Source organism: Chamaea fasciata, unplaced genomic scaffold (assembly GCF_029207755.1).
Source record: "Chamaea fasciata isolate MVZ Bird 193981 ecotype frontalis unplaced genomic scaffold, bChaFas1.0.hap1 SCAF_9, whole genome shotgun sequence".
In the NCBI taxonomy this organism is placed as follows: Eukaryota; Metazoa; Chordata; class Aves; order Passeriformes; family Sylviidae; genus Chamaea; species Chamaea fasciata.
In genome coordinates, this window is record NW_027094094.1 from 20,392,763 (window position 1) to 20,418,219 (window position 25,457).

Below are 25,457 nucleotides of genomic sequence, written 5' to 3' on the forward strand. Positions count from 1 at the left end.
CTCTGATTTCCTTTCTTAGACTTTGTTTCAACCACAGACAAGCTTTTACAACAACTTGGCCAAGGACTGTGTGGCCCAGGGCTGCTGTGTGGATCTATTCCTGTTTCCAAACCAGTATTTGGATGTGGCGACACTGGGGGTGGTACCTTACCAGACAGGAGGCTCCATTTATAAGTACGCGTATTTCCAGGTAGGAGCGATATTGACTCCGAGTCGTGTCCGATCCAAGTAAGAGTTATTGTGTAGCTGAGAGTTCTTTTTTTGTATCTTCATACAAACATCTCTGTTAATAACAAAACCCAACAGGAAGAGCTAGGCTGTTGCCTCTTAGCGCAATATTTTATTAGCTGGCCACTGAGCCTGATATCACGGCTGACTTTCAAAGTAAGACCTCAGGAGGTAGTATCTAGTTTTAAATTACTTTATGGTTTATGAAGCTAGTCTGATTCATGGACGTGTGAAACTTCAATTACTGCTTGCCTTCTAGCTGGAGACAGACCAGTACAGATTCCTGAATGACTTGAGAAGGGATGTCCAGAAGGAAGTGGGATTTGATGCTGTAATGAGAGTGCGCACAAGCACAGGTGGGTGTTAGCGTGGAGGAATCTTAATAAATTGACCACTTCAAGCATGTCTCATGGGAAGAAAGAAATTTTCCTGTAATTTAAAACACATGGTGACTAGGCTATCCCAAAAGCTAAAGCTTTGGAATTGTAAGACTTTTGTTGAGACTGTGAAGATCCCTGCTGAAATCTGTCCGGATAACTTGGTGTCAGGGTCAAAAGGGTGGCTGTCTTGATATGCCGTTGAAAATACTGATTCATGTTGGATTTTTCCCTCTTTTAGGTATTAGAGCAACTGACTTTTTTGGAGCTTTCTATATGAGCAACACAACTGATGTAGAGATGGCAGGTCTGGACTGTGATAAAACAATCACAGTGGAATTCAAGCATGATGATAAATTGAGTGAAGACAGTGGTGCACTGCTTCAGGTGAGGGGGGAGGCTTTGTAGAAGAAGTGAGTTGACAATTGAACTGAATTATTAGACACTTCTTCAAGGAATTGTTTATTCTTTCTTTCTGCATCTTACCATACCCTTCCAGCATACTTATTCTGAGGGTGACCTAGACTCCTTCAAGCTACAGTCCTATTTTCTAAGACCAGGTCCCTTAATACAATTGCTAAAATTGCTGCTTGTTACCTTTCGTTGACCCTGATTCTTAGCATGTACTTTTAGTTTATTGTCCAGGTCTTCCGTAGTTGCCTTATTTGTTTATGCATCTGAGTGCTAGCTTTTAATGAATTATATTCTAACCCTGCCCTTCTTATTGTAGCAGAAGCTCATTTCTCTGTCTCGTGGCATTTTTGTCTCCTGCAGTGTGCTCTGCTGTACACAAGTTGTGCAGGACAGCGACGGCTCCGCATTCACAACCTCTCCTTAAACTGCTGCACGCAGCTTGCTGACCTCTATCGGAACTGTGAGACCGACACCCTCATCAACTACTTGGCTAAGTATGGTAAGGGTAAATGTGAAAACGAGAATTGCAGCCTTTAACTGCTGCTGAAATGCCTGTTTCGTCACCCAGTGACACCTGTTTTTTCTTCCTGCTTCAAATGTCAGGTGGCACTTCTGATACTTCAGTCAGTTATAGGAAAGAGCATAAAGCTGTGATGATTGTATTGCTGCTTAGGATGAGAGGTACAGATGGAAGGTGTAGGCTTATTCTTCATACAAATTCTTTTCTAAATGTTTTTAATAACAGTTTGTATTGCCAGCTGTCTGAATTCATCCTGGTATTTATTTTTGGGCTGTTGTAGTTCATTCCTTCACTGTTGCAGAATTTTGCTTTGGCAATAGGAAGTGGTGGCCCTTGTTCATAGATATGGGTTAAATGTCAAACACTTATGCACTGTATCCTATTTACCCTTTCTAGCTTGCAGTAAAAGCCTAGAAATCCAACAGAGATTGAGAGTTGTGTATGTTTATTGCCATTAAAATGAAAGAAACGGTCAATTTTCAGACCATTAATGGAAGATGGTCAGTTCTATAAATGGAGTTTTTAGAACTCTATGCTTTCAATTATGATAAATATATTTTAAGTACATAGGAGATAGTTCAAGATTAGGTGATGAAATGGAGTAAATGAGCTTCTTCAGGTTTTCAGTAGGAATATATCGTCATTTTCCTACAAGTTTGAAGCAGGAAGAATAAAGGCTTCCATTAAAAATAGTTGTTTAGATTTCCTTTGTGGAGATAGCGTTGAGGTTTTGCTGTTCCTGAGCAATCACTTGACAGCAGCCCATCTCTTTCCTCTCTCTGTGCAGCATATCGTGGAGTCCTGAGTAGTCCAGTGAAGACTGTACGAGATTCACTGATCAACCAGTGTGCCCAGATCCTAGCCTGCTATCGAAAGAACTGTGCTAGCCCCTCTTCTGCTGGCCAGGTAAACTCCAATGCTTTCACTTGAATCCCAGGCTTGGAAATTAAAAAGTGATGACAGCTGCTTCTTAGCCTGCTCAAAAAAAGTCAATTCCTTTTCTCAGCAGAAATTTGCAAAGAGGAGACTCAGGAAAGTAGATAGACTACTACAAGTAAAACTATAGTTGAAAATGGCTTCTTGGACATCTGTCTGGAGCCCAGGGAGCACAGCCTGCTTCAGGGAAAGGTTTTATGTTTCTTTTGCAGTCCATGATATAAGCAGACTATCAGCTTTCACTCGGCATGGCTGTACCACACTTCGTTGGTTCGTGCAAGCCTCGTTTTGTCAAACATAAGCTTATTCAGCAAGACAGCTGACCAGTTTCTGTCTGCTTGTGACTTTTAGCTCATCCTCCCCGAATGCATGAAGCTGCTTCCTGTGTACTTGAACTGTGTGTTGAAGAGTGATGTTCTTCAACCTGGCCCAGAGGTGACAACGGATGACCGTGCCTACATCCGTCAGTTAGTGACATCCATGGATGTGGCTGAAACAAATGTTTTCTTTTATCCCAGGCTTTTGCCCTTGGTGAGTAATTCAAGATCTTCTTAGCACTTGAGGCTTGCTGTTGTCTCACTGACTCATCTCAAAGGCCAGCATTTTTGTTTTAGCAAGGGAAAGGGATTTGAGAAATATTTGGGGATCTGTCATCTCTTGGGATATTTCACTTAATTTTGCTCAGCATTACTGCATCTTGTGAATTTCTTGGGGGATGCTTTTTTCCTGAGCTGAAAGTGTATGACTAGTGGCAAAGAAGACACTTTTGACCCTTTCATAGTCTTTTTAAAAAGTCCTAAAGCTTACAACTTTTTGTAGTAATTTTCATCATTGCAGGGTAACTTCATGTACTGTTCTGACTTTTCATTACCATAGTTGCTGGAATAATACTAAAAACTAATTACATTCCTACTCCAAGAGGTGATATTTGAACTTGAATCTTTTCACAGAAGCCTTAAGTTCTGTTTTGCTGACCAAGAGTCTCTGAACTGCTTCTGTGTCACTTTGAGTAAGAAAACTAAGGAAGATGCCACTTCAGTCACAATTATTGCAGCCTTGAGAGTCCTGGAAATGAAAAAACCCTTGAAGTCTTCATGGCAGAGTTTTCAGAACTTCATAAGATGTTCTTGTTTTATAACCTTTCTTTTTCTTTAATTTTTATTTTCCTGTGAAACAGACCAAAGCAGATGTTGACAGTGATTCCTTGCCAGCAGCCATTCGGAACTCCGAGGAGCGTCTCTCCAAGGGTGACATCTACCTGCTGGAGAACGGGCTGAACGTCTTTGTGTGGGTGGGAGTCAGCGTGCAGCAAGGCCTGATCCAGAACCTCTTTGGAGTGTCATCCTTCAGTCAAATTAGCAATGCCTTGGTGAGCTGGATGGCAGTGTGGGAGCTGGAGTCTGTGATAGTCACCCAAAACTTACAACAATGAGAAAGCCAGTAGAAAAAATAGCATTTAATTTTCTAAAATAGAAATGAGAGAAGCACAGATGTGTGGAACTAGCAGAAATGTTGATAGTCTGGGCATGTCAGGCATGCTTTTCCTAGGTTTATTTGACAAGTCATATCATTAACAGTCAAGAGAACAGTTGATATCTAAATGGAATAAGTAATTGATCTTTAATTTTGATTTCATGTTATATTCTGCTTTAAGTAGCTAAAGTCAAAGAGATTGTATGCTAATGGGGGTGGGTATTTCTCTACCCTTTTACAGTATGCCAAAAGTGCTGACTTTTGTTTCACATTGCTCTGCTTCCCAAGACTAACGGGGATTGGATATCTTTCATTCCAGAGTACCCTGCCAGTTTTGGAAAACCCCTTTTCAAAGAAAGTGCGATCTATTGTTGATATGCTTCAAGGGCAGAGATCCCGCTACATGAAGGTAAAAATGTCCCTGATTTACAGCTTTAAATCCCCTCCCCTCTTAGCAGAGTTAGGTAATGCTTGGTAGTCCTCAACTTACTCTTCCCAATCTCATAAATGTTATTCAAACTTTTCAGGAATCTGAAAACAAATTTCACTAGTTTTGGAGTTTTGTGCATACCATAGTTCTAAAACTTCGTTTTTTCAGACCTATTACAATACACTACTATATGAACCACATATATGATATTTTCCTTCTGTTTAGAAAGGATTGAGGCTTAACCCAGCTGAGTTACAGAAGTCAAAGAACATAAGCCATATGTGCTGTGATTCTAGCTATCTTTGGGGTTTTGAGCATTTAGCTTTCTGCTCTATTTTCCCCGTGAAGATTAATTCTAATAGCCACTCACTGTTGGTTTTGTCCTTGTTTTGTTTGGCTTTTTGTAGTTGATAATTGTGAAGCAAGAAGATAAGCTGGAAATGCTGTTCAAACACTTTCTAGTGGAGGACAAGAGCCTGAGTGGGGGAGCTTCATATGTGGACTTCCTGTGTCACATGCACAAGGAGATTCGGCAGCTACTGAGCTAGAGGAGTGAGTGGTGCTAGAACTCAGCAGTGACATTTCAGTCTCCACTAACGACCTGATCAGAAGGCCCAGTGCCCTCAAAAAGGACAGCATAGAAATCTGTACAATTCCATAATTTTTAATACACATTGCATAAGCAGAAATCCTTTCAACCTTTCCCAATCCCGTATGAGAGATGAAATATTTTCCTGGTGAGGGCTGAAAAAAAGAAAAAGGCCTTTGATACCAGGTCTTTTATTTGCATTTAAATTGTTTCCTGTGCTTGGCAGGAGTTCACCCCCCACCCCATGCTCGCTAATCCTGTTGTAATGAATGTAGGGTTTTTTTCAGTTCACTGTACATGATTCAACATTGGGTGAAAAAGCGATAACTCTTCAAAATTTCTGGTAGCTGCTGTGCATTTGTGTGGGTGCGTGTGCATGCTCCAAGTGTGAAGAGGATGCACAGGTGGGGAGGACAGGAGGCAGGTCAGGTGATGGGAGCTGGAGCAGCCAAACATTTTGTGTCTCCCCTAAAGAGGGGAACATAATCTGTCAGAGCACAGATGTATCATGTGGCTGTCCGAACCAGAAAGACGTGAAGAATGAAATGAGCAGTAGGCCAGGAGGCAGCGGGGCAAACTTCTCTCCACAATCTTCCCCATTCTGTAAGTTGCTGTGCACAACTGTAATGGAGTGGTCAGTAGTTCAGTGGGTAAAAATCAACAGCTTCTTACACAGTGTAGGGGTAGAGACGGTACTTCCTGTTGACATGTGTGGTGACTCCTTTCCTTCTCATTGCACGGCTCTGTGTTGTCCTACTCAATCCATGTTCCATGACCTCTCCTGCAGAGTTTACCTGTCTGTCAGATGGTGGTGGGAACAAAAGCTTCTTAACCTTAAGCAGAAAATACTTTTAACAAGGTGATGGGGGACTGTGTAGGAACCGGATGTTAAGGAAGTGGCCATTTTCAACCATATTTTTGTGAATCATAGCAAACAAGAAGGAATTTGATGTATACTGACATGAATTTGAGATGGCTTTGTACCCTGGAATACCAGGAAGGGGATACAAACCCTTAAGATTTAGACTGTACTGTAATAGGTACTGCAAGTACCTGATTTAGGTTATTGACAGGACCTGGGCCATAGCAGAGTTTCATTGCTGGATGTTTATACCCTCCACATTCTATCTACTGATCAGCTTGCACAAAACCTTTTATAAGTCTGTTTGTTAAACTAAAATACCTCAGACAGATTAATCCATCCACTTTGGCTGCTCTGCTGCTCCATTTTGCAAGGGTGGATGAGAAGACTCCTGTGAAGAGGGAGCTGGTGTAATCAAATCCAGAATTCTAAGGGCTTTGTTTATTCACTTTTGAAAGGGGGCTTGTATATTGAACACTTAACAGGTGTTCTTCCAATACCCAGGAGTTGAAGCTACCAAAAGCACTAAAAGTGAAAGGAAGAATGTGATGGATTAGAGAACATATTTTCTGGGCTTGATACTTCATAGGAAAGTCCTTGTTAAGATCAGAAAAATACCTGGCTGTGGTTTTAGTTCCATATCCTGTAGCATGTATATAAATCCATTATTCTTCTAATGCTGCTAGTTTGTCTTCCTCCCATCACTACACAGAAAGGGGAACATGAAAATTGTAATGGAGAAACTCTTTCAAGATGTAGTTGACAGAACTTTCAGCATTTTTGTATGAATGTGGCTTACTTTTTACTCCACGTACTGCCTCCAGCCAAAAAATCTAGAGGATTTTTAATCAGAGGGGAAAAAAAGAACTTCCCAGGAATATAATGCACAGCAACCACAGACTTCCACAAATACTAATTTCTAGTATTAATATTGGGGGGTGTGTGGGTGGAAATGAAATCATGAATGAACCTTTCATTTTCTTCACTTGTTTTTCCAATGCATCTTTTAATTTGTAAAGAAATAAAAATATATTAAGATGTATTTTATGTCATTGTTAGTAAATAAACACTGCTTATTTTTCCAAACCCTGTATTTTGCGGGAGGGGGGAAATGGGAAGGGCTGAAGTCTAGCTCATTGATCCTTTACGATCCAATCTTCTACTAACCAAGTTCAGTCTTTTTTTGTCGTTGTTATTTGCACTGAATGATAAGAAATTCAACAAGAGTCAACAGACAAAAGGTACTGTTTAATCTCAGTGTTCCTTTATTTACGTGATTGGTTTTTGACTTTCTGCCCTGTCTGAACTTCCATTTCACAAAGAAATTCTCTTTTTTTGCTGACACAGCTTGAGTCATCGATTGGGTGGGGGTTTTTTGGTCTACTTAGGCAAATATTGCCCTTACCTTGTGACAATGTCAAGTTAATGACTTCTGTAGTCTTAAAAGAGCTCATATTTCAGAGTTAAGGGTACCTGGGTGAATTGGTTGGGGGGGAGGGCATTGTTTGGGGTTTTTTGGGGTTTTTTTTCTGGGTTGGGTTGTGGGGTTTTTTTGCTGGGAGTGTTGCTAATTGCGAAAATAAAGTTCAGAGTGAACTGGCAGTGTAATTTTGACTGTACCCGTGAATATTACTGTTGTACAGTTTGCTGATAACCTTATAACAAATCTGTATGAAAGCACAAGACAATCATTGCTCAATATCCAATAATACTAAATTTGCTGTAGAATATTTTTGATTTCCTTTCCTATAGAATGTACCTCATGTCCAGAATCTGCCACAGGACTGGTGTGATAATGATGGGCTTTGTGGATCTTGTACATGAATCCATGTAGAGTAAATTGTGCAGCACGTTCTGATGCTCGTGGAAGTTGCCTTGGAGAACCCGTGTCTGTTACCTTCTCTCCGGGCCCAGGTGGAGGGTGCTGTGGTGCTGTTGGAGCAGCCCCAAGCAGTGTCTATGCCTAACTTTTCAGAGGAAAGGAAAATTATTCCCTCTTTGACTTGTTTCTAACACAGCTGAAGAACAATTCTTTGCCTTGTGTCCATACCAATGTCCTGTATTATAACTGATAATTCATAAATATTATCTCTTAAGAAGTTAATGTGAAGCTTTTAGCAATTGTGTAACTGAGCAACTGAGTGGTAATTCTAGAATATGTCTGTTGGATTTACATAGTGTAGCCCAAACCACTTTCTCATTTACAGAATATTTTAATAATGTAGGAATTATTCAAGGTTGGTATAGAAAAGCAGCTTTCAAGGGAGCTTTAAAACTACCTGTAGATATTAAAAAAAAAAAAAACAAACCCAAAAACCAAACAGAAGATTTCTGTTAGTAAAAGGTGTTGTCTGTTCCTTCCCTTTGAGGTCTCCAGCAGGAGCTGAGCTGGGCGCTCTTGTAACAGCTGAGCGCTTGCTTGGTGCGGGAGCCCTTTCTCTGCAGGTGCGTTAGTGGCGGCACGCTGTGCCTCGGGGAACAGCTCGGCTTTATCGCTGTCAGCTGCAGGTCCTGCGGGGGCCGCTGTTAGCGCCGGTGCAGGAGCGGTAGAGGCAGAGAGGTTGACAGCAGCTTCAGCCCTCGTACGCTGGGGTCGGGAGAGAGCTGCCGGTAGGTCTCCTCGTCGAGCCGCTGCAGCGAGGCTCCCGCCGGAGCAGGGCTACGCCTCGCAGTCCCCCCGCGCCGCTTTGAGGGCGCACTGACGGTCCGAGGTGAGAGAGGCGGGGAAGGCGGCGCCGCCCGGCCCGGCCCGGCCCGGCCCGGCCCCCGGCGGTGCCGTCACGGGGCGGGGCGGGGCCCGGCGCCGCTTCCTGGGGCGGCGGGGCGGGCCCGGGCATGGGGGGCGCCGGGCCGGGGCCCGCGGGCCTCTGGGTGCCGCTGGCGCTGGCCTGGGCCGCGGGGGCCGCTCTGGCCGCGGAGGGGCCGGCGGAGCCGTGCGGGACGGAAGGGTGGGCGCAGGACGCCGTCCCGCCGGGCGCGGCCTTCGTCGCCGCCGCGTCGTACCGCGGACCCGGCAACAACGACACGCGGAGCAACAAGGCGCTGCCCATCCTGCTGTGGTGGAGCGGGAGCCTCTTCCCGCACTTCCCCGGCGACACGGAGCGCATCGACTGCCCCCGCGGCTCCTGCCTCGTCACCCGGAGCCGGCGGGTGGCCCGGCACCGCCGCACCAAGGCGCTCATCTTCTACGGCACCGACTTCAGGGCGTACGAGGCGCCGCTGCCCCGCCTGCCCCACCAGACCTGGGCGCTCTTCCACGAGGAGTCCCCCATGAACAACTACCTGCTCTCGCACTCGCCCGGCATCCGGCTCTTCAACTACACGGCCACCTTCCGCCGGGAGTCCGACTACCCGCTGACGCTGCAGTGGCTGCCCGGCAGCGGGTACCTGCGGGCCGCGGCCGTGCCCCTGGCCGAGAAGGACGCGTGGCGGCGGAAGGGCTACGGCCCGGTGCTGTACATGCAGTCCCACTGCGACGTGCCCTCGGACAGGGACCGCTACGTGCGGGAGCTCATGAAGCACATCCAGGTGCGTGGGCCGAGCGCACGGGGAAGCTGTGGCGCGGTGCTGCTGTCGGAGCTGGGGACGCGCCTGGCCGCCCCCCCGCTACCGCCTTGTTTTAATGGGGTTTGTTTGTCCTTGTTTTTAGCCAAGACGCGAATCGTAACGGGATGCATGCTGACTACCAGCTGGACAGAAAAACTAGTTGTATTTCTTCCCAAAGCGTGGTCTAGACTACACTGCATGTCAGTAGGTAGGCCTGATGCAGATGTTAGATGCGGAGCTGGCCGCTCTCGGGATCAGTCACAAGCTGGGCGAAGCCTGAATAAGCTCGGTCTTGTGGATCGAGTGCTGGAAGCCGGTGAAATCTCTGGACTCTGAAGTTAGCATACAGGGAGGCTGCCCCTTTACGAGCCTCGCTCCCGTTTGAAAGTACAGAAGTGAAGTGCAGAGGCAGGTCGCTCTGTTGTGAGATCTGCTCCTTACCTGTGTTGTGGTAGGACCGTGTTGGTTCTAAGATGGCTTGTACTGCTGTGGTACGGCTGATGTTGAGTAGCTTCAGAAAGTAAAATAGTGTCGTTTCTCCAAGCAGGAAAAAAGCATACTGCATTTTTTCTCTTAAAAAGTGTGACAGATATTAGATTAATTAAAAAAAAAAAATCTGTTTTTAGCCTTTGCCAGAGACTTGTTTTTCTAGTGGTGTCTGTTGTTTCTCTTGGTCGTGATTCAGTTATTGTGTAAGGTCGTCATGTACTGAGCAGTGAAGCAAAGGCAAAAGAATTTTTTTAAAAAATTACTGTCTTCTCAAAGTATGGTGCAGGTTCCAGCTCAAGCATGTTGTCTTGTGTTTTTAGACAGTGTTCTTTTAGCTCCCTGCATCGATTTTTCTCAGTCCAGCGGATGGAAAAATTTTGCCAGCTGGCTGAGACTGGCTGGAACTCTGTATAATAACTGTTTGGAAAAGCACTGCATCTCTTAAGTGGAAAGAGGATGTTTAAATTGACATAGAGTTGAATGCTTTTCCTTACTTGTCAGTTTCTGATTTATCCGGTAATAAATACATCTTTGGGTGGCATCTGTCTGCTCCCCTCGCCCCTCAGTCTGTAGTGTGGCTAATGTTGCTTTTGAAACTCAGCACTTGGTTTTCTCTAAAGCTCATAGAACTGGGGCTCTAGGAATAAGCTCAAGGGAAAGAACTTGGAGTGAAAATGAAGCTAAATGAACTTGGCTAAGAACTGATCCAAGTTAGGAGTTTCACAAGAACTATAAGGTCTGAAAATGAGTTCCAGGGGAACAGATCACTTTGTAAAGATGCCGTTTGTTTTTCTAGGTTGACTCCTATGGGAAATGCCTGCATAACCGTGAGCTCCCCAGTGAGCGACTGAGAGACACTTCCACAGCCACTACAGAAGATTCTGAATTTATGACTTTTATTGCCAGGTACAAGTTTCATCTGGCCCTGGAGAATGCCATATGTGACGACTACATGACAGAGAAGCTGTGGCGTCCCATGCACTTGGGTGCTGTCCCAGTGTACCGAGGCTCCCCAGCTGTGCGGGACTGGATGCCAAACAACCTCTCCATCATTCTTATAGATGATTTTGACAGCCCCCGAGAGCTGGCAAAATATCTGCATTTCCTGGACAAGAATGGAGAGGAATATTTGAAGTATCTAGAGTATAAAAACGTTGATGGAATCAAAAACCAGTTCTTGCTAGAGAGCTTGGAGAAGCGGGAGTGGGGTGTGAATGACATGACTCTGCCCAATTACCTGAATGGCTTCGAGTGTTTCATCTGTGACAAAGAGAACAGCCGGGTCAAAGAGGAGCAGGAGCACAAGAAGTCTCGAGGAAAAATTCCAGCTCCCAGACCTCATATAGCACAGTTCAAGCACATGGGATGTCCTATGCCAACCCCTGGGTTTGGAAGTGTTGAAGACCTCTCTGAAGGAGACAGGTAATGTGCCAATATTATGCTTTTTGAAGGAAAAAAAAAAGCTTCAAATAAGTTGTAGCTTTAATAACACTTTGTACTTTAAGGAGCTCTTGTTACTATATTGCTTTTTGTGGGTGGTGCAGGAGTCCTGCTCATGCTGTGTAACACTGAGGCTGAAGGAGAGGCTTGGACAGTGGTGTTAGCAGTTGACAGAAGTGTAAGGCACTCACAGTATTCGGTTAAAATGCCCTGTTACCTCGGGCAGTGGGGTTATCCTCTGTCTATCTTAGCCTCTTGGCTTGGGGGAGGGCTGTTTCTCAGTACAGTGATGGTAAAGCACTTGGCAGCCCTGAGGCAAAAGCAGCTGTCTACCTCCTTACAAAGTACTCTGTTAAGAATGGGGCAGCCGATGTTCACTGCAGGCCTGCTTGACTCCTGTAGGCTTCAGAGCAGAAATTAGGCTCACCCAGAATGCAAGACCTAATGTTGTTTTGTGCAACAAAACCCTGGCCGAGTTCAAGGATGCCATACCACTTATTTAGGAGAGGGACTGTGCAGGACAGAGAATAGACTGAGTACCGTCTCGTCCCTTGTTTTCTGTTGGTTGACTGATTTACTGGAGGTTTTTAATAGTAGTGCCTTTTCTCAGTTTCGGTAGCAAAATCGTTTTCTCTTTGTAGTGTGCTATGCAGCACTCTACTCTGTAGAAGTATTCCTACTTTTCCACAGGTCTTCTGTTTGAGCATCAGGTGGCAGTAGAGAAGTACCTGTGAAGGCATACACAGAGTTGCTGCCAGTGCCACTTGCAGGCTCAGGTGCTTCCGACATTCTTCACAGGGTCATCAGCAGGGAGTTTTGAACAGCTGGTCCATAATTCAAGCTATAGTTTCATCCCATGGAACTTCCCGTGTCTCACTGTTATTCTCCCCATTTGTAGGCATGAGGTATGTCTGGGAAAATGGTTCCAGGGAAGCCTTTACATTCACTGCCATTTACTTTATAAAGATATGTGTTCATAGTTTCCCAGGCATGATCGTGGGCATTTCCTGTGAAATACAGTGCTTTCTATCTGATAAGCATATAAGCTTTAACCATTTTTATTTTCAAAATGGAATATGATTACTTTTAATTCTAACTGATGTGACAATAGCATAAAATTGCCATCAAAGCATTAGCTGGGCATGCCCATAGTTTGTCTGAGTTTCACAGTAATGTTACTTAGCAGTGTGATCAATTCAGATGATTGCCGACTGAGCCAGTCAACGGGGTGTTTTGTTATGATAGAAAACATTATTGTGGAAAAGTGAAACAGATCTAGTGGGGATACAAGTGATAGACCATGTGCAACATACAAGGTCTGACTGTAAACACACACTGTGACTTGTTTTAGAGTTCGTCTGGAAATTGTTTGCTGTTTTCTGTTCCTTGCTGCCACTTAGTCTTGGGTTTAGTACTTTGTGCAAGTAGATGCATTTTCCAAACATGTTCCCTTATTCAGTGCTGCAAGAAGCAAGGCTCATGTTGGCAGTCCGTGAACAGAGGATAGTGAATTTGGTGGGTAGGCAATGTGATCTCACAGTGCATCCAAGTGGTGCAAAGGAACCCTTTGGAAGATTTCTTTTTTTTTTTTTTTTTTTTTAGAGCAGAAGTAAGCCTCTGTCTATGATCCTTCACATTGGAATCTGTGTTAAAAGCTTTGCTTCGGGGTCTGTGTTGGTGTGCTCTGCAGAAATGTGCCATCACAGGTGATGCTGTTGAGCACAGAAGCTGATTCGCATGGGGTGCAGGCTGCCACTCCACGAGGACAGGCACTGGGATGTTTTATGCATTTCTTGCCGCCTTCCTGGAGTGGTGGGTGAGATCTGCTTCCAGGCAGTGCAGTCACACTGGATTCAGTGTATGGAGTATAGAGGGAAGGCAGGAGCCACTGTACTTATTTCTGTGATTTGGAGGGAGAAGAAGCAAAAAAAATTCTGTATATAAGTTAACAAGTAGTTCATATGGATGTATTTTAAAGAGCAACGTTTGATTCTTTTTTCCAAAATTTGTGATTTGTTTCTGGGTAGCAGAAACAATGGAGAAGAGGTAAATAATTGGCATGCCTTGATATAACACAAGTAAGAGTAGTCATCCACGTGGTCATGAACTGGAAAAGAATTGCTGAAATTTGCACTGATACAGTCTGTACTATGAAAAGTTTGAGACTGTATGCACTGAAGAAGAGGCAGCCCATACTTGACCACGTAGTCTGGAGATAAAGAATAGAACCCGTGTTAAGGAATATAACGATTTTTGTCTCTGTCATGGGTAACCTGAGTTTGTAGTTGTTTAAATGGATTATCTGAAAAAAAAACTCTGACTTTTAGGCTGTTATATGCATACTGGCCAGGAAAAGCTGCTCTAAAAATAATATAAGGACTTTGTGATAGATTTTTTTTTTTAAGGAAGTTTTTATTCTCAACAATTATTAATTTAGTCTCTGTGGTTAACATGATAGTGATAGTATATGCTGATATTTCTAGAATGTTGTAAAGCTAACAGTGAACTTACATTTGCTATAGAGGATTTTCAAAGCAAGTTTCTTAAAATGACTTGGAGCACAGTGGCACACTAACAACATACTTTGTTATGACCATCTCTGGGCCTGTTTTCATCTTAAGGGAAAGAAAAATATGGTTTCAGTGCTATTACAGCTGCAGACTGATTCAGTTTTTTTAATTGTTTGTGACGGTTTCTCTTTGTTTTGTTTCAGTTGGAAAGAAATGTGGCTGCAGGATTATTGGCAAAGCCTTGATCAGGGTGAGGCCCTCACTGCTATGATTCATCGCAATGAGTCTCATCAGGGAAGGTTTTGGGACTACATGCATGAGATTTTTCTCAAGAGGACGAGGCAACACTGACCCATCTTTGTAAGGGCTTGATTTGAAAACTGCATTGAAAGTTGAGAGTCTGAATTCTTACCTCACTTCAAATGTTTGCCTTGAAAAAAAAAAAAAACAAAACTAAAAAAACCTCTCAGAGAGACATTTTTTTTCTGGTGCATGAAGTGAGTAAGTTTCTGTTATGATTGGATTTTGGCAGTGGAAATGTTAGTAACTGCTTTGATTTGAATTTCAGCTCTCTGGTGTGAAGCCATTCCTGACTTGCAGGTGTCAACATGTGGAGCAAAAGGAATTTACTCTCCTTTTGCATTTGCTATACTTATATTATGTTTTACATGACTTCAGGCACTTGCTCAAGTGCCCTAAGTTACTTCAGGGATTTTTTAAGTCTTCAGAATATTAGTTGTTTTTTAAGTATTTTATCAATCACATATTCTCTTCATTAAGATGTACTTTTAGCTGCTATTAACAAATGGCTTTTCCAGTGAAGGAATTACAAAAGACACATCTGTGAAGAGCAATTGTGCCTTATGAAATTGCTGCAATAAAGTCTCTTCTCCCCAAGTAACATGCCTCAAATACTCCTCCTTTTCAAGGTGACTGAATAACTATGGGCAGGTCACTTAACTCTGCTAATTTTCCTCTTTTGTTGACTTAATAGATCATATGTGCAATGGGGTGGGAGAACAAATTATTTAAGTTGCAACTTTCAACAAAGTATTTCACACCGGAAAGTGTGTTACCTGGTATTGTGTAGAGCAAAATAAAATTCTGTGCATTGGTTCTTTTAAGTTTCCATCAAACCTGAAAACTGTAACCTTGACTTATTGTTATCTCCTTAACTCTGGCAATTCAGAGGCCTTGGATTTTTTTCTTTTTGAGTATGTGCAGCTTTCTGCCAAGACAAATGTATTTTAACCATGGCGCCTTTCCAGCGGTGTCTGCAGTTTGGATACAAGTCTTGAAGTCTTTGTATGCAGGAATGGGTGATCAGAACCAGGTGCACTGAGATGGTTTTGTATGTCTACCGGTCGTAACACATTGTGATCCTGGTCTGTGACCAGAGTTCCTAAGTGACAACACGCGGACAGATCTTCTTGCTGCATAGCCTGTACTGCTTACAGGTATAAATAAACTCCACTGTTCCCTGCCATAGTGGGTATCTTTCTGCAATAATTGATCTTGCAGTGGAGGGAAACTAATTAATTCAGCGTCACAGGCAAGTACGGCCATGCTGCAGTGATGACTCTAATGGTATAATGCTATTTTCTTTCTCCATTTCCCCTCCACCTTCAGAAGCTAACTACTGACTAAAGAGCCAGAGTTTATCTGTGCTTAAGACAGATTGTTGGTAAGGAAAGTCTACAGTCTGCTGTGTAACTTGATTTTGTAAGGCAGTTTATGCATTGCTATGGGAAGTCTGATGTCTGTCAGGAAAAGTTAGGAACAGCAGTGACTCTGCATTCTCTCCCTAATTACATCACTGTCTATTGCTTAGTGCTGTATGGATCACTTAATATATTTTTCTTTCCCCTCAAATTCCCCTTCATAATATTATAGATATGGTGTTACAGGCGTAATACCAGTGTAAGTAATGATCATCTCAATGTTTGCCTCTCAGGTGCCATAACAATATTGCCATGGTGAAATTGGGGTGCCTTGACAGCAGAGACTTCAGACCCGTGACTATCACTGGGGTTTTATAAATGTAGAAGTGCATACACTGTACACTGTTCTCACCTAATTGCTTTTAGAGGAAGAATGGGTTTTTATCTCTCTTTTCTATTAATAGTAACAAGTGATTCTTCAGCTAAAATGCATTTTTCCATTTAAGTTCCTTTTTTTCAGTTATTCAGGACACATGAATACCTAAGAGAATAAATCTGAGTTATTTGTTAAACTGGATTACTCAAATCAGATTAGAAATTACAGATGTGTATTTAGGATTGAAGAGGCCACTTGCTCGATAAGTAAATTAAGATAAAACAAATTAAGGCTGCTTTAGTTCTGAATATTGACTTCTACTAAACAAGTTAATGATATTCAAGTAATTGTTTGAATTAATGCCTTCAGTTATTTCATTTCATTTTTCTGTATAGAAAATAATTCCATTTTCTTTACCTGCATTGTCTTAATTAGCTACATTTCAAAACACTTTCTTATTAAAGTATTTGGTGGAATAGCCAGGAGGAGGAATTGTGATCTCGCTTTTTGTACTAAACATAAAAAATAAGAACGGGGTACTAGCACATGCTCCTTTTACTCTTTTATCCTGTAATTTAAGTAGATTTTTCAGAAGTGCAGCATTTGTAATAATTTCCAGGTCTTTATTATAATTTACCCACTGTTGCCAAAATGAGCCATGCTACATTTACTGCACTGGCCCTACAGGACTAACCGGAGGAAGTACCAGTATAAGTATGTGCATCAGCAGCTGCCTAGTCCTTGATGAGTGATGTCCAAAGCCCCGTTTGGTCTTTCTGCTCAGCAACATGAGCAGGTTTCTCAGCTAACAGTAGCACTGAAGATGTGGTACAAGCTGAAGAGTAGCTAGCAAAGGAGCTAAAAACTTCTTCCTTGGGGCCCTGATTTGTTCATTTGCTAATTCACAACCGAGTATTTCTTCCCCACGATATACTGCCTGTACTCAGTATATTACAATCATCAGTCAACGCGGGTATTTTGTTAGTCCTGCAGGGTTTCTTTGTTGCTTTGCTCTGTGTCTGCACTACAGACGGCTGTTGCTTTGAGCTCGATGACTGTTGCCAAGCGTGAGTATTTCTGATTGTCATCCATCTTCTTAAGATGGGTATGGAAAGAGTACAGGTCTGAAAGGAACTTTATTACAGATGTTTGATGGGTTTTGTCTGGTTTTCAAAGTACAACTTCCAGTTTGTAGTTGAGTCATAAGTCATTTGATATTTTTCATTTCTGAGTTTTTAGTTTCTTCCTAGGTTTAACTGTTTTTTACAGTCTTCTCAAAAGGTAATGAGTATTAGCTACCATTCTTAGCTGTGAAGCTCACAGAAACCTTGTTTCTTTTTTGTATCTGCAGTGTTTTTTTCTGTAGTAATAGATCATACTAGCTTTCATCTCCTCTATGTCACAGTAATTCCATGGTTTATAAACCGTGTGTCTGTTGCCTCTATTAATACAGTACGTTCATTTCACTTTTTATGTATGGTGTGCAAGAAATAAGGCTGGAATGTTTGTTCAATGCATAGTGTGAGTACTTTGTGTAGCTGCCAGGCAAACTCTGCAGGGACAGGAGAGGTGGGAATCCTGCCCAGCTGGATAAAGAGTTGTGGTTGCAGTTGTGTTTGAGGCTGCTGACCGACCTTCACAGCATCTACTGCTCTGAACAGCAAGGACTACAAAATGTTGAGTAAACATTTTGCCACAGATTTGCTTTCATTCTCTCCTGTTGTTTGGAGGAGGCAGCAGGAGAAGCTGGGTCTCATACCCTTGAAGAGTTTGCAATTAATTTACTTAATAATGCATTTGAAAGGATTACTGCATTGTGCCAACGTGTACTGCCAGTCATAGCCAAAGTGAATTCAATTTACCCTCCTAGTTGTCGTTCTGCTAATGCAAGTGTGTGAGTGCAGACAAGGAAGAAGGTCACTACTGCATTGTTCTTTTGGAAAATGGTTCCTGATTCCTGTTCCTGACTGCTGACTGGATTTCTCACTGCTTTAAATCCAAACCAGCAAGATGGTGGCTGAATGTCATCACTCATATTGTGACTACTGGAAGGCTGCGTGATACTCAGACTGAACGTGATAGATTCAACAGTTGTCTTAATCAGGTCCTTACAGTGCAGGTACCCATATTCATAAAAACTGAGACTAATTGGGAATTTATCAAAGATAGCAAATACTGAAGATGATTACCCATGTAAATGCTTTGGCAGGATGCTATGGACTAGGGTGAGTGGCTTCACTGCTTGTCATGGATTGTGCCTGTTTACTGTGTGGCTAGAGGGAGGCTTTCAAAGCTGTCAGGATAGCTTTATTCACTAGCATTAATGTTCTAAAAATAAATGCCTCCTCATTACTGCTCACATGAAACACCAGTAGATTGAATTGACACCGTGTCTCAGAATTGACTTGACAAGCTAGAATAAATTTATGCCCTCTGAGAGGTGAGAGATGAGAAACAAATAGCTTGACTGAAGGTTAAAAATCTTGCAGTCCAATGTATTGCAATGATGGGACAAGCCACAGTTCTCATTCTTCTGCCAAAACTGTGATACCATGCGCTGCCTGTTTTTCAGTTAGAGGCTGGTTATTTTATTTACTGAATAGTAGTCTGTGTTTTCTGTCCTTTAGCAAGGATTGCAATTTGTAGGAAGCCTGCAACCTCACTGAAGAATATTGATTTGATACCTAACATCATGATTTCTAGAACTCAAAAGGGGTTCAGAAAGAGTTGCCTTTTCTTATTTCAGTCACTGTAGTAATTTTCAAACTGAAAGATCTCTGGGTGCTTTCTAATGGTAAGTAGAATGAGACCCAAGCAACAGTGGATGTATATGTTTAGAAGGAAAGGAGAACGAGCTGCTTTCTCTGGAAATGGTCTGCAAAGTGCAGCAGCAGCTGGACAATCAGCAGAAATGCCCCACCTGCACTTTGACTGAGGGTAGTTTTAAGTGGTGTGGAAGAACAACTTCTAAATGACTGGGAACAGGATAAATTGAATTGGAACTCAGCCATGAGGACCATCAGAGTTTTAACAGGCATTGCTGTGTTAGGCCAGCAGCCATCTGCCTCGCTCACTGTCCTGCCATACACTCTTCAGCCATAGTCCCAAGAGAGCCACTCCCTTATTCATTAGTTGTCATCTCTTTGGTTGTATTTAATTAAGGTTATTGATGGATCTCCAGGCACCTTCTGGGAAGTTGTATTAATTGGAAACATACAGGGTGGCTGGTTCCTTCATTCTGCCCAGAGACCTCTACTGACAGGTTGAAATTAATCAGAGATATAATCCATTTAGTGATATGACCAACTGAGCCAAAGCCTGCGTCAGGCTTTAACAAACTGTGCTTCTCTTTATGGTTCATTGTCTCAGAGCTGGCAGGGAGAGATATATATGGCCCTGCAGAGGGATTAGGAAGGATGGAGAGGAATGGAGCTGCAGGATTTGTTCCAGAGTTCTCACACCACTAGCATCCTAATTTGTGTGCTGTTAAATACATTTTTTACTGCAGAAAAGACCCATTTAATGGGCAAGTATCTCAGCTAGAGATGGTTCTGGGGATCTTGGAATGGATCAGAGCAGATAATACTTTGTGGCATCTCTGAGCAAATAAGAAGCACAGGTAATTTGCAGTGGAAATGGGCCGAATTTCCTAGATCCTGGGAATTAGGGATTAGGGATGGCAACTCAGAACTACGCAGGTTGATGGAAAAATGCGGAGCAGCTGACCTGATCGAGATAGCACAGGATAAGGGCTGGTGTGGGAGTTGGGATGGGGTGTGACAGGTCTAGTTGTGAGTGTGTGAATCCATTGTGCTAATAAGAGCATTAAGTATTAATGCAGTCCAAACACAATATCCCAGCAGGCAGGAGTTCAGTCTGAACCACCTGGAATCTTAGCAAACTGGTTAGTTTCACCGCTGAAGTTAAAGTGGAATTCCTTTAAATTTTAAGGCATCTCTTATTAAATTGGTTTAAGGAGGTCAGGGTGAGACAGATGGGAATGAAGTGTGGTAGGTGAGGGCATTATGAACTGGTATGAGAAGAACTGGTGTTTTCAGGATAAATCCACGTGAATATACTGAAATTTACCTGAAAGCTGGATCCAGGCAGTCAAAAAGACATGGATATCAACTCTTTTCTTTTTTTTCCCCAATACAACTGATTTCTTAGCCTCATCCTTAACTGTTTTTTAGGCAGTATCTGGAGGTTTTACATAACTGCACCAGAAATTGAAGAACACATGGCGTAATTTCTCATCTCTGAAAGAGGTATTTAAGATAACAGTCTCATTTTAAAGGGTGTATTTTATCACAGCATTGTTAGCATTGTATTTAATTGTGGCATAGCATTTACTGTAGCATCATACATGGCCCTTTTTCAGTTGTGATATATGTTCTTTTCAAAAATAATACTTACAGTTTAAGCTCTGGTTCATTTTGGTTTTGACCAGCTGAAACATAAGCTAGGATTCAGCTTTAAATGTGTCGATGCAAGAAAAAAAAAGTTGTAAATGCTAATTAGTGAAAGTTAAAGTTTTATATTGTTTTTATAGTTGTACATTCAGGATAACATCTCTGGGGTTCACTGTTGAGGGAATTTGGTTTCTGATTGTCCCTATAAAGTCAGCACTTCTGTCCCATCCATTGGTGACTTGGTGCTATCAGCTATACAAAACACAGGCTGTAGAGACACGTGGCTATTGAGTAATACAGCCCTTTTGTAGTTCTGCATTCTCCCTTAAAATTAATGTGTAATATTAAAAAATAATGTTTAATAATAAAGTGTGTCCTGCTTCAGACATCTCTGCATGGTGTGTGCAGACACCGTCATGCCCCTTATTCTGTCTGCTTGGGAATCTCTTAGGCTGATGCTGCAATACTGGACTGATGCCAAAAAAAGGTTCTGATGCAGACAGCAGTAACTTACAGGAAGCTATTGCAATTCTCCTTGTGTACTCTGCCTTTCTATTTCTCAGCCTCCCCACCTGCCCTGCCTCATTTTTCTTGGAATTACTTAAATGAGAGATCAGCTTTTGAAGGTGAAAGGACTTAAAGGTGCTGCCACCATTAGCTAATGTAATTTGGAAGAAGGGAGGCTGATTTACAGGGAGTGCAGTTCAGCTCTTCTTACATCCTAGTACTTTTCTTTCCTTGTTACTGTTTCTGTGCCCATCTAGCCGGGCATTGCAGGAGGCAATTCAGCAGGGCAAGGTGGGTAGCTAGCACTAAGGTAGGGAGGGTCGCTAGAAGAGGCAAAACCAAGAGTAGCTGGACCTCATGTGAATGGGAATACTGGAATGTATTTCATGTCTCTGTCTTGGATTTTCAAAGTCTCTGCTGTTCAGAGTTGCACAGTGCCAGCCCTCTGGCCTAATTTGAAGGTGTCAGCCTATTTTCTTTTTTTCTCTACTGGTAGTCAAGCTCAAAGGATAGCTTGTTTCCTGTCTTTCTGGAAAAAAATGGAAATAGAGAAACATCCTGCTTACCAAAATGTTTCAGAACTTCCAGAAAGTGTTTGAATTTGCGCCTTAAGAGATGAAAATTTACTCCCAGGAGAGAGCTAAAAAAAATCTTTTGTTTACTTGAGCATGTCTTCTCATACTCTTTAATTTGAACTCTTAAGTATATGCTATTCTAAGAGTAACACAAAAATAATTACAGAATTGGATATACCAGGATTTATTGTCAGCAGATGCAGTGAATTCTAGTAACCATATTAAGAATATTGTGGTACAGATCTGGTGATGTTTAGCTCAAGTAAACAGTAATTTCTAAAGTCTTGTTAACTTCCTTGACTAGGCAAATGGGAGTGCTTTGGGTTTTATGTCTAGGAGGTTGAATATATTTTAATCCAAATCAGTGTCCTGGGGGTGATAATTGCAAAGAAAAGCATTTTTGATTTGATCTTCTGTATATGGTCAGAGGTCCAACTGTTCCTGATACAGTGGTAAAATGGCATATTCGGGAACTGCTCCACAACAAGGACCTGTGTGCTTTGTTTCCCCAGTGTTCGGGGTCTGCTCCTCAGTTTTCTGCATCTGCCTTGTCCCTCCAGCTGTGCAAGAGACCTGTTTGTATCCCAGCCCTTGGAATGTTCAGTATTGCCTGCCTTTTTCAACTGGGGACGTAAGCACTCCAGGACCTGCCAGATGAGTTGAGGACTTCGAGGACCTAGGGAAGAAACTTCTGGGAACAAGAGGGTTTTTTTTTTTTCCCATCATTGAGCATGAGGCTGAGAGGACATTTTGGAAGCAGCAGTTTCAGTACCTTCTTGGAAGGAACAGGAGGATCCATGCAGGGGAGATCCAGCTGTAACGTAACAGAGAGGAATGAGGGGCTGAGAGCTAAGTGATGTGAGTTTGAGGCACCAAGAAGAGTTTCCATACAGTTGCAGAAGAACCTGAGACAAGTGAGAGGGACCTCATGCATGTCTATGGTATCTGAGGGGAGAGCGTCGAAACGATGGAGGGACCCAGGCTCTTCTCTGTGGTGCTGCGCAATAGGATAAGAGGCAACGGGCAGAAAGTGAGCCCAGGAAGTTGCACCTGAACATGAGGAACGACCTTGCTGTGGTGACCGAGCACTGCAACAGCCCAGAGAGGCTGTGGAGGATCCCTCGCTGGAGATACTCCATAAGCGTCTGGATGCAATCCTGCGCACTGTGCTCCGGGGCCCTGCTTGAGCAGGGAGGCTGGACCAGATGACCCACTGCGGTCCTTTCCAGCCTCGCCCATTCTGTGATTCCTTTAGTTCCATGCGGATTACCGGAAACAAACGCGGTTTCTGCTGCTCCGCCCTTGGCTGTCTCTGCCGCGGAAGGAGCTTTAGGGCGGAGGTTGCGGCGGCGGCTGCGGGCGGCACTCGATTTCCGTGGGCCGGCCTTGGCGCGACGGGCCGGATGGGGCGGGCCGCCGCGCGGCTTCCCGCGCTCCGGCATGGCGGCGCCCGCCTACCCGGCCTGGGTGACGCGCTGGGTGTCCGGGCAGTGGCGGAGCAAGAGGCGGCCGCCGACGCTCCGCCCGTCCCGGCCGCTGGCTCTGGCCGATAAGGTGGCGAACCGCCGGGAGCAGCCGACAGGTGAGGCGGCGGTGGCGAGGGGAAGGCCGGGCCGGCCCGGGCGCTGAGCCGCCGCTGTGGCCCGGGCAGGGCCGCGCCCTGTGCTCCGCGGGGCACGAGGGGAGCGGCCGGTGCGGGACACGGAACTGGCGCGGGTTCTGCGGGAAGGGTCGCTTCCTCACGCTGCGACTCTGTTTGCGTCGGACGTGAGTCAGGCGTGTTGCGTCGTAACATTGCCTTGACCTTAAAAATTCAGTCAGGTGCTGGATGGCTGCAGCGGTTTGCTTTCTGTTAGCAACAACAGCTCTGCCCAAGGCAAAGCTGGGATCTTTAGCTGTGCACTTTCTCACCTGCCTCTACCCTGACTTAGGCTTTGGAGATTTATGCGCTGTGGAGGTCGTTAGCATGAAATGCCAAACGCCTGAGATTTCTGGTTGTGTCTTTCCCTTCTAGAGGCGACGTGCATTACGGAGATGTCAGTAATGATGGCCTGCTGGAAACGGAATGACTTCAACGACGCACCTTGTGCCGAAGAGATCAGGATGTTCTATGACTGCGTGGCAAAAGCAGAAGTAATCAAGGCCTCTTTTATGTTCCTAAAGGCTGGTAGTAGGAGAGGAGGAAGCCTCCAGTCATCTGTGCGCCAGTTAGAATAATGTTCTCTGAGCAACTTGATTGTGATCTATTTGAGCAACTAAGAGCAGTGAAGCTGGTGAAGGATCTAGAGGCTCCCACAAGGAGGGGCTGAGGGAGCTGGGGTGGTTTAGTCTGGAGAAGAGGCTCAGGGGAGACCTTATTGCTCTTTACAACTCCCTGGAAGGAAGGTGCAGCCAGGTGGGGGTCAGCCTCTTCTCCCAGGCAGCCGGTGATGTGACAAGAGGATGTGGCCTCGAGCTGTGCCAGGGGAGGTTCAGGCTGGACATCAGGAAGCCCTTTTACTGAAAGGGCCCTGAAGCGGTGGAACAGGCTGGCCTGGGAGGTGGTGGAGTCCCCATCCCTGGTGGCGTTCAGGAAATGACTGGGCGTGTCAGTGCCATGGTCTAGTTGGCAAGGTGGCCATCAGTCAAATGTTGGAATCAGTGATCTTGGAGGTCTTTTCCAACCTGTTCCTGACTTTGAAGGCTAGACATTTTTGAGAAATAAATTTCATACTGTTTGAAAATTAGAGGTTTCTGATTATATAGTATATATTAGCATCTTAAAATAATACTATATAAGATTGAAATAAAATAATTTTAAAAATAGACTAAAAGTAAGTATATGTACTAAACTTGTCCTTAAACTGGTTTCAGGTTTCCATTTTCTTTCAGTCACAGTGTCATCATTTAAATAGTTATTTACTGTCGCTGTTTGACAGCATGTGAAAAATTATCCACAGTTTATTTGGTAGATGAGAAAGAATCAAAGAAAGATCTAAGAATAACAAAGTGAAAATAAAAAATCTGTGTTGTTACCAGAAGTTTATATCATCATTAACTAAAAATATGGAAGGATATAATCTTCACAAGATGTCACTCATTAATTGCATCATTTAAAGGTCATCAGCTTGTGATTATTGATCCAAGTGCTATGGTAAGTATTCTTTAAAGAAATAGCATTTTCTGAAAGAAGCATCCCCATATAATTAATAGTAATCTCTGGGAATGAGCATCAGCTCTGCAAATAAAGAATAGTAAATATTTTCAGGATTTTTTTTTTTCTCTTTCAGAAAAAGCGCAAGAATCAAAATGAGGACACCCTGTCATCCAGGGGAAACTTGCCTTCAAGCAAAGTGAACAAGCTCCTGAAGAGGTTTCCTCAGATGACACATTATGTATAATGTACTTTACAAAAGGGACTGTGGACAATTAAAGTTGGGGTCGTGGTCAAAAAAGAAGAAAATCGAGTGGTATTTTGATGTCAAGTGCTGTGTGGATCTTGACCCTGCTTTTGATTCCAGAGCAAAAACCACTCCTCTTGAGTATCAGCTGATTTTGTTCATGAGACTCTTGGGTCTCGCAGTGCTAGGATTTCTGCGGTATGGTGTTCAACTGGCCTGTTCAGGTCCTCACTATTAAATAAAACCACCTAGGCTTACATGTAAATGCATTTCCTAATAGGGGATGACTTCTTCACATGCAAGCTTCTTGCCCAGCTGTGGAGGTGCTGTCAAAAAGTGTTTGGGCTCAAACACTGAGCCAAGTTCAAATTGATAGTAATGATGGTAGTAATTGATGGCTCATAGGCTTACATGGGTGTATACACAATCTGGTGCCTCTTGAAATTTTTTAAATTTCCACTGCTGTAAAAAAAGGCTGTAGAATTGAGAGACAAATCTCCAGCAAAAGATCTTTTTACTACATAATATATTGGTAAGTATCAAATATAACTTTAACATGGAAGTTTGTGATTTAGACCCTCTGATTTGCAGGTATGGTGCCACATAAGTTCGATTATTTTGTCTGTACTGTAATAAAGCAAGACTGGGTTTGACTTGGGCAACTCAAAATCTACAACAAAGTGTTTCATTGTTCTTTGGTAAAAAAATTAAAAGGGGGAAAGTTCAAGCACA

The 25,457-nt window shown here is 43.3% G+C and overlaps 3 protein-coding genes across 9 annotated transcripts in view; all 3 read left to right on the forward strand.

The window, feature by feature from the left end:
- The window catches only part of SEC24C (SEC24 homolog C, COPII coat complex component), a 37,338-nt gene extending 29,901 nt beyond the window's left edge, over nucleotides 1-7,437 (forward strand). For all 7 annotated transcript variants that reach the window (XM_066191419.1, XM_066191420.1, XM_066191421.1 and 4 more), the window contains 9 exons: nucleotides 20-190; nucleotides 488-584; nucleotides 847-992; nucleotides 1,380-1,518; nucleotides 2,327-2,445; nucleotides 2,827-3,006; nucleotides 3,653-3,844; nucleotides 4,268-4,357; nucleotides 4,786-7,437. In XM_066191419.1, the coding sequence (XP_066047516.1) occupies nucleotides 20-190; nucleotides 488-584; nucleotides 847-992; nucleotides 1,380-1,518; nucleotides 2,327-2,445; nucleotides 2,827-3,006; nucleotides 3,653-3,844; nucleotides 4,268-4,357; nucleotides 4,786-4,926 (1,275 nt within the window). In that variant the 3' untranslated portion in view covers nucleotides 4,927-7,437. The remainder of the gene's footprint in view (nucleotides 1-19; nucleotides 191-487; nucleotides 585-846; nucleotides 993-1,379; nucleotides 1,519-2,326; nucleotides 2,446-2,826; nucleotides 3,007-3,652; nucleotides 3,845-4,267; nucleotides 4,358-4,785) is intronic.
- A 1,200-nt stretch (nucleotides 7,438-8,637) lies between these two features.
- Nucleotides 8,638-14,998, forward strand: FUT11 (fucosyltransferase 11). The gene is made up of 3 exons (XM_066191427.1): nucleotides 8,638-9,357; nucleotides 10,661-11,286; nucleotides 14,018-14,998. The coding sequence occupies exons 1-3, from the start codon at nucleotides 8,665-8,667 to the stop codon at nucleotides 14,163-14,165; spliced, it is 1,467 nt and encodes a 488-aa protein (XP_066047524.1). The 5' UTR covers nucleotides 8,638-8,664; the 3' UTR covers nucleotides 14,166-14,998.
- A 7,730-nt stretch (nucleotides 14,999-22,728) lies between these two features.
- CHCHD1 (coiled-coil-helix-coiled-coil-helix domain containing 1) lies at nucleotides 22,729-25,457 on the forward strand. Its single transcript, XM_066191428.1, has 3 exons — nucleotides 22,729-22,927; nucleotides 23,360-23,478; nucleotides 24,615-25,457. Exons 1-3 carry the CDS (start codon nucleotides 22,786-22,788, stop codon nucleotides 24,723-24,725), a joined length of 372 nt encoding a protein of 123 aa, XP_066047525.1. The 5' UTR covers nucleotides 22,729-22,785; the 3' UTR covers nucleotides 24,726-25,457.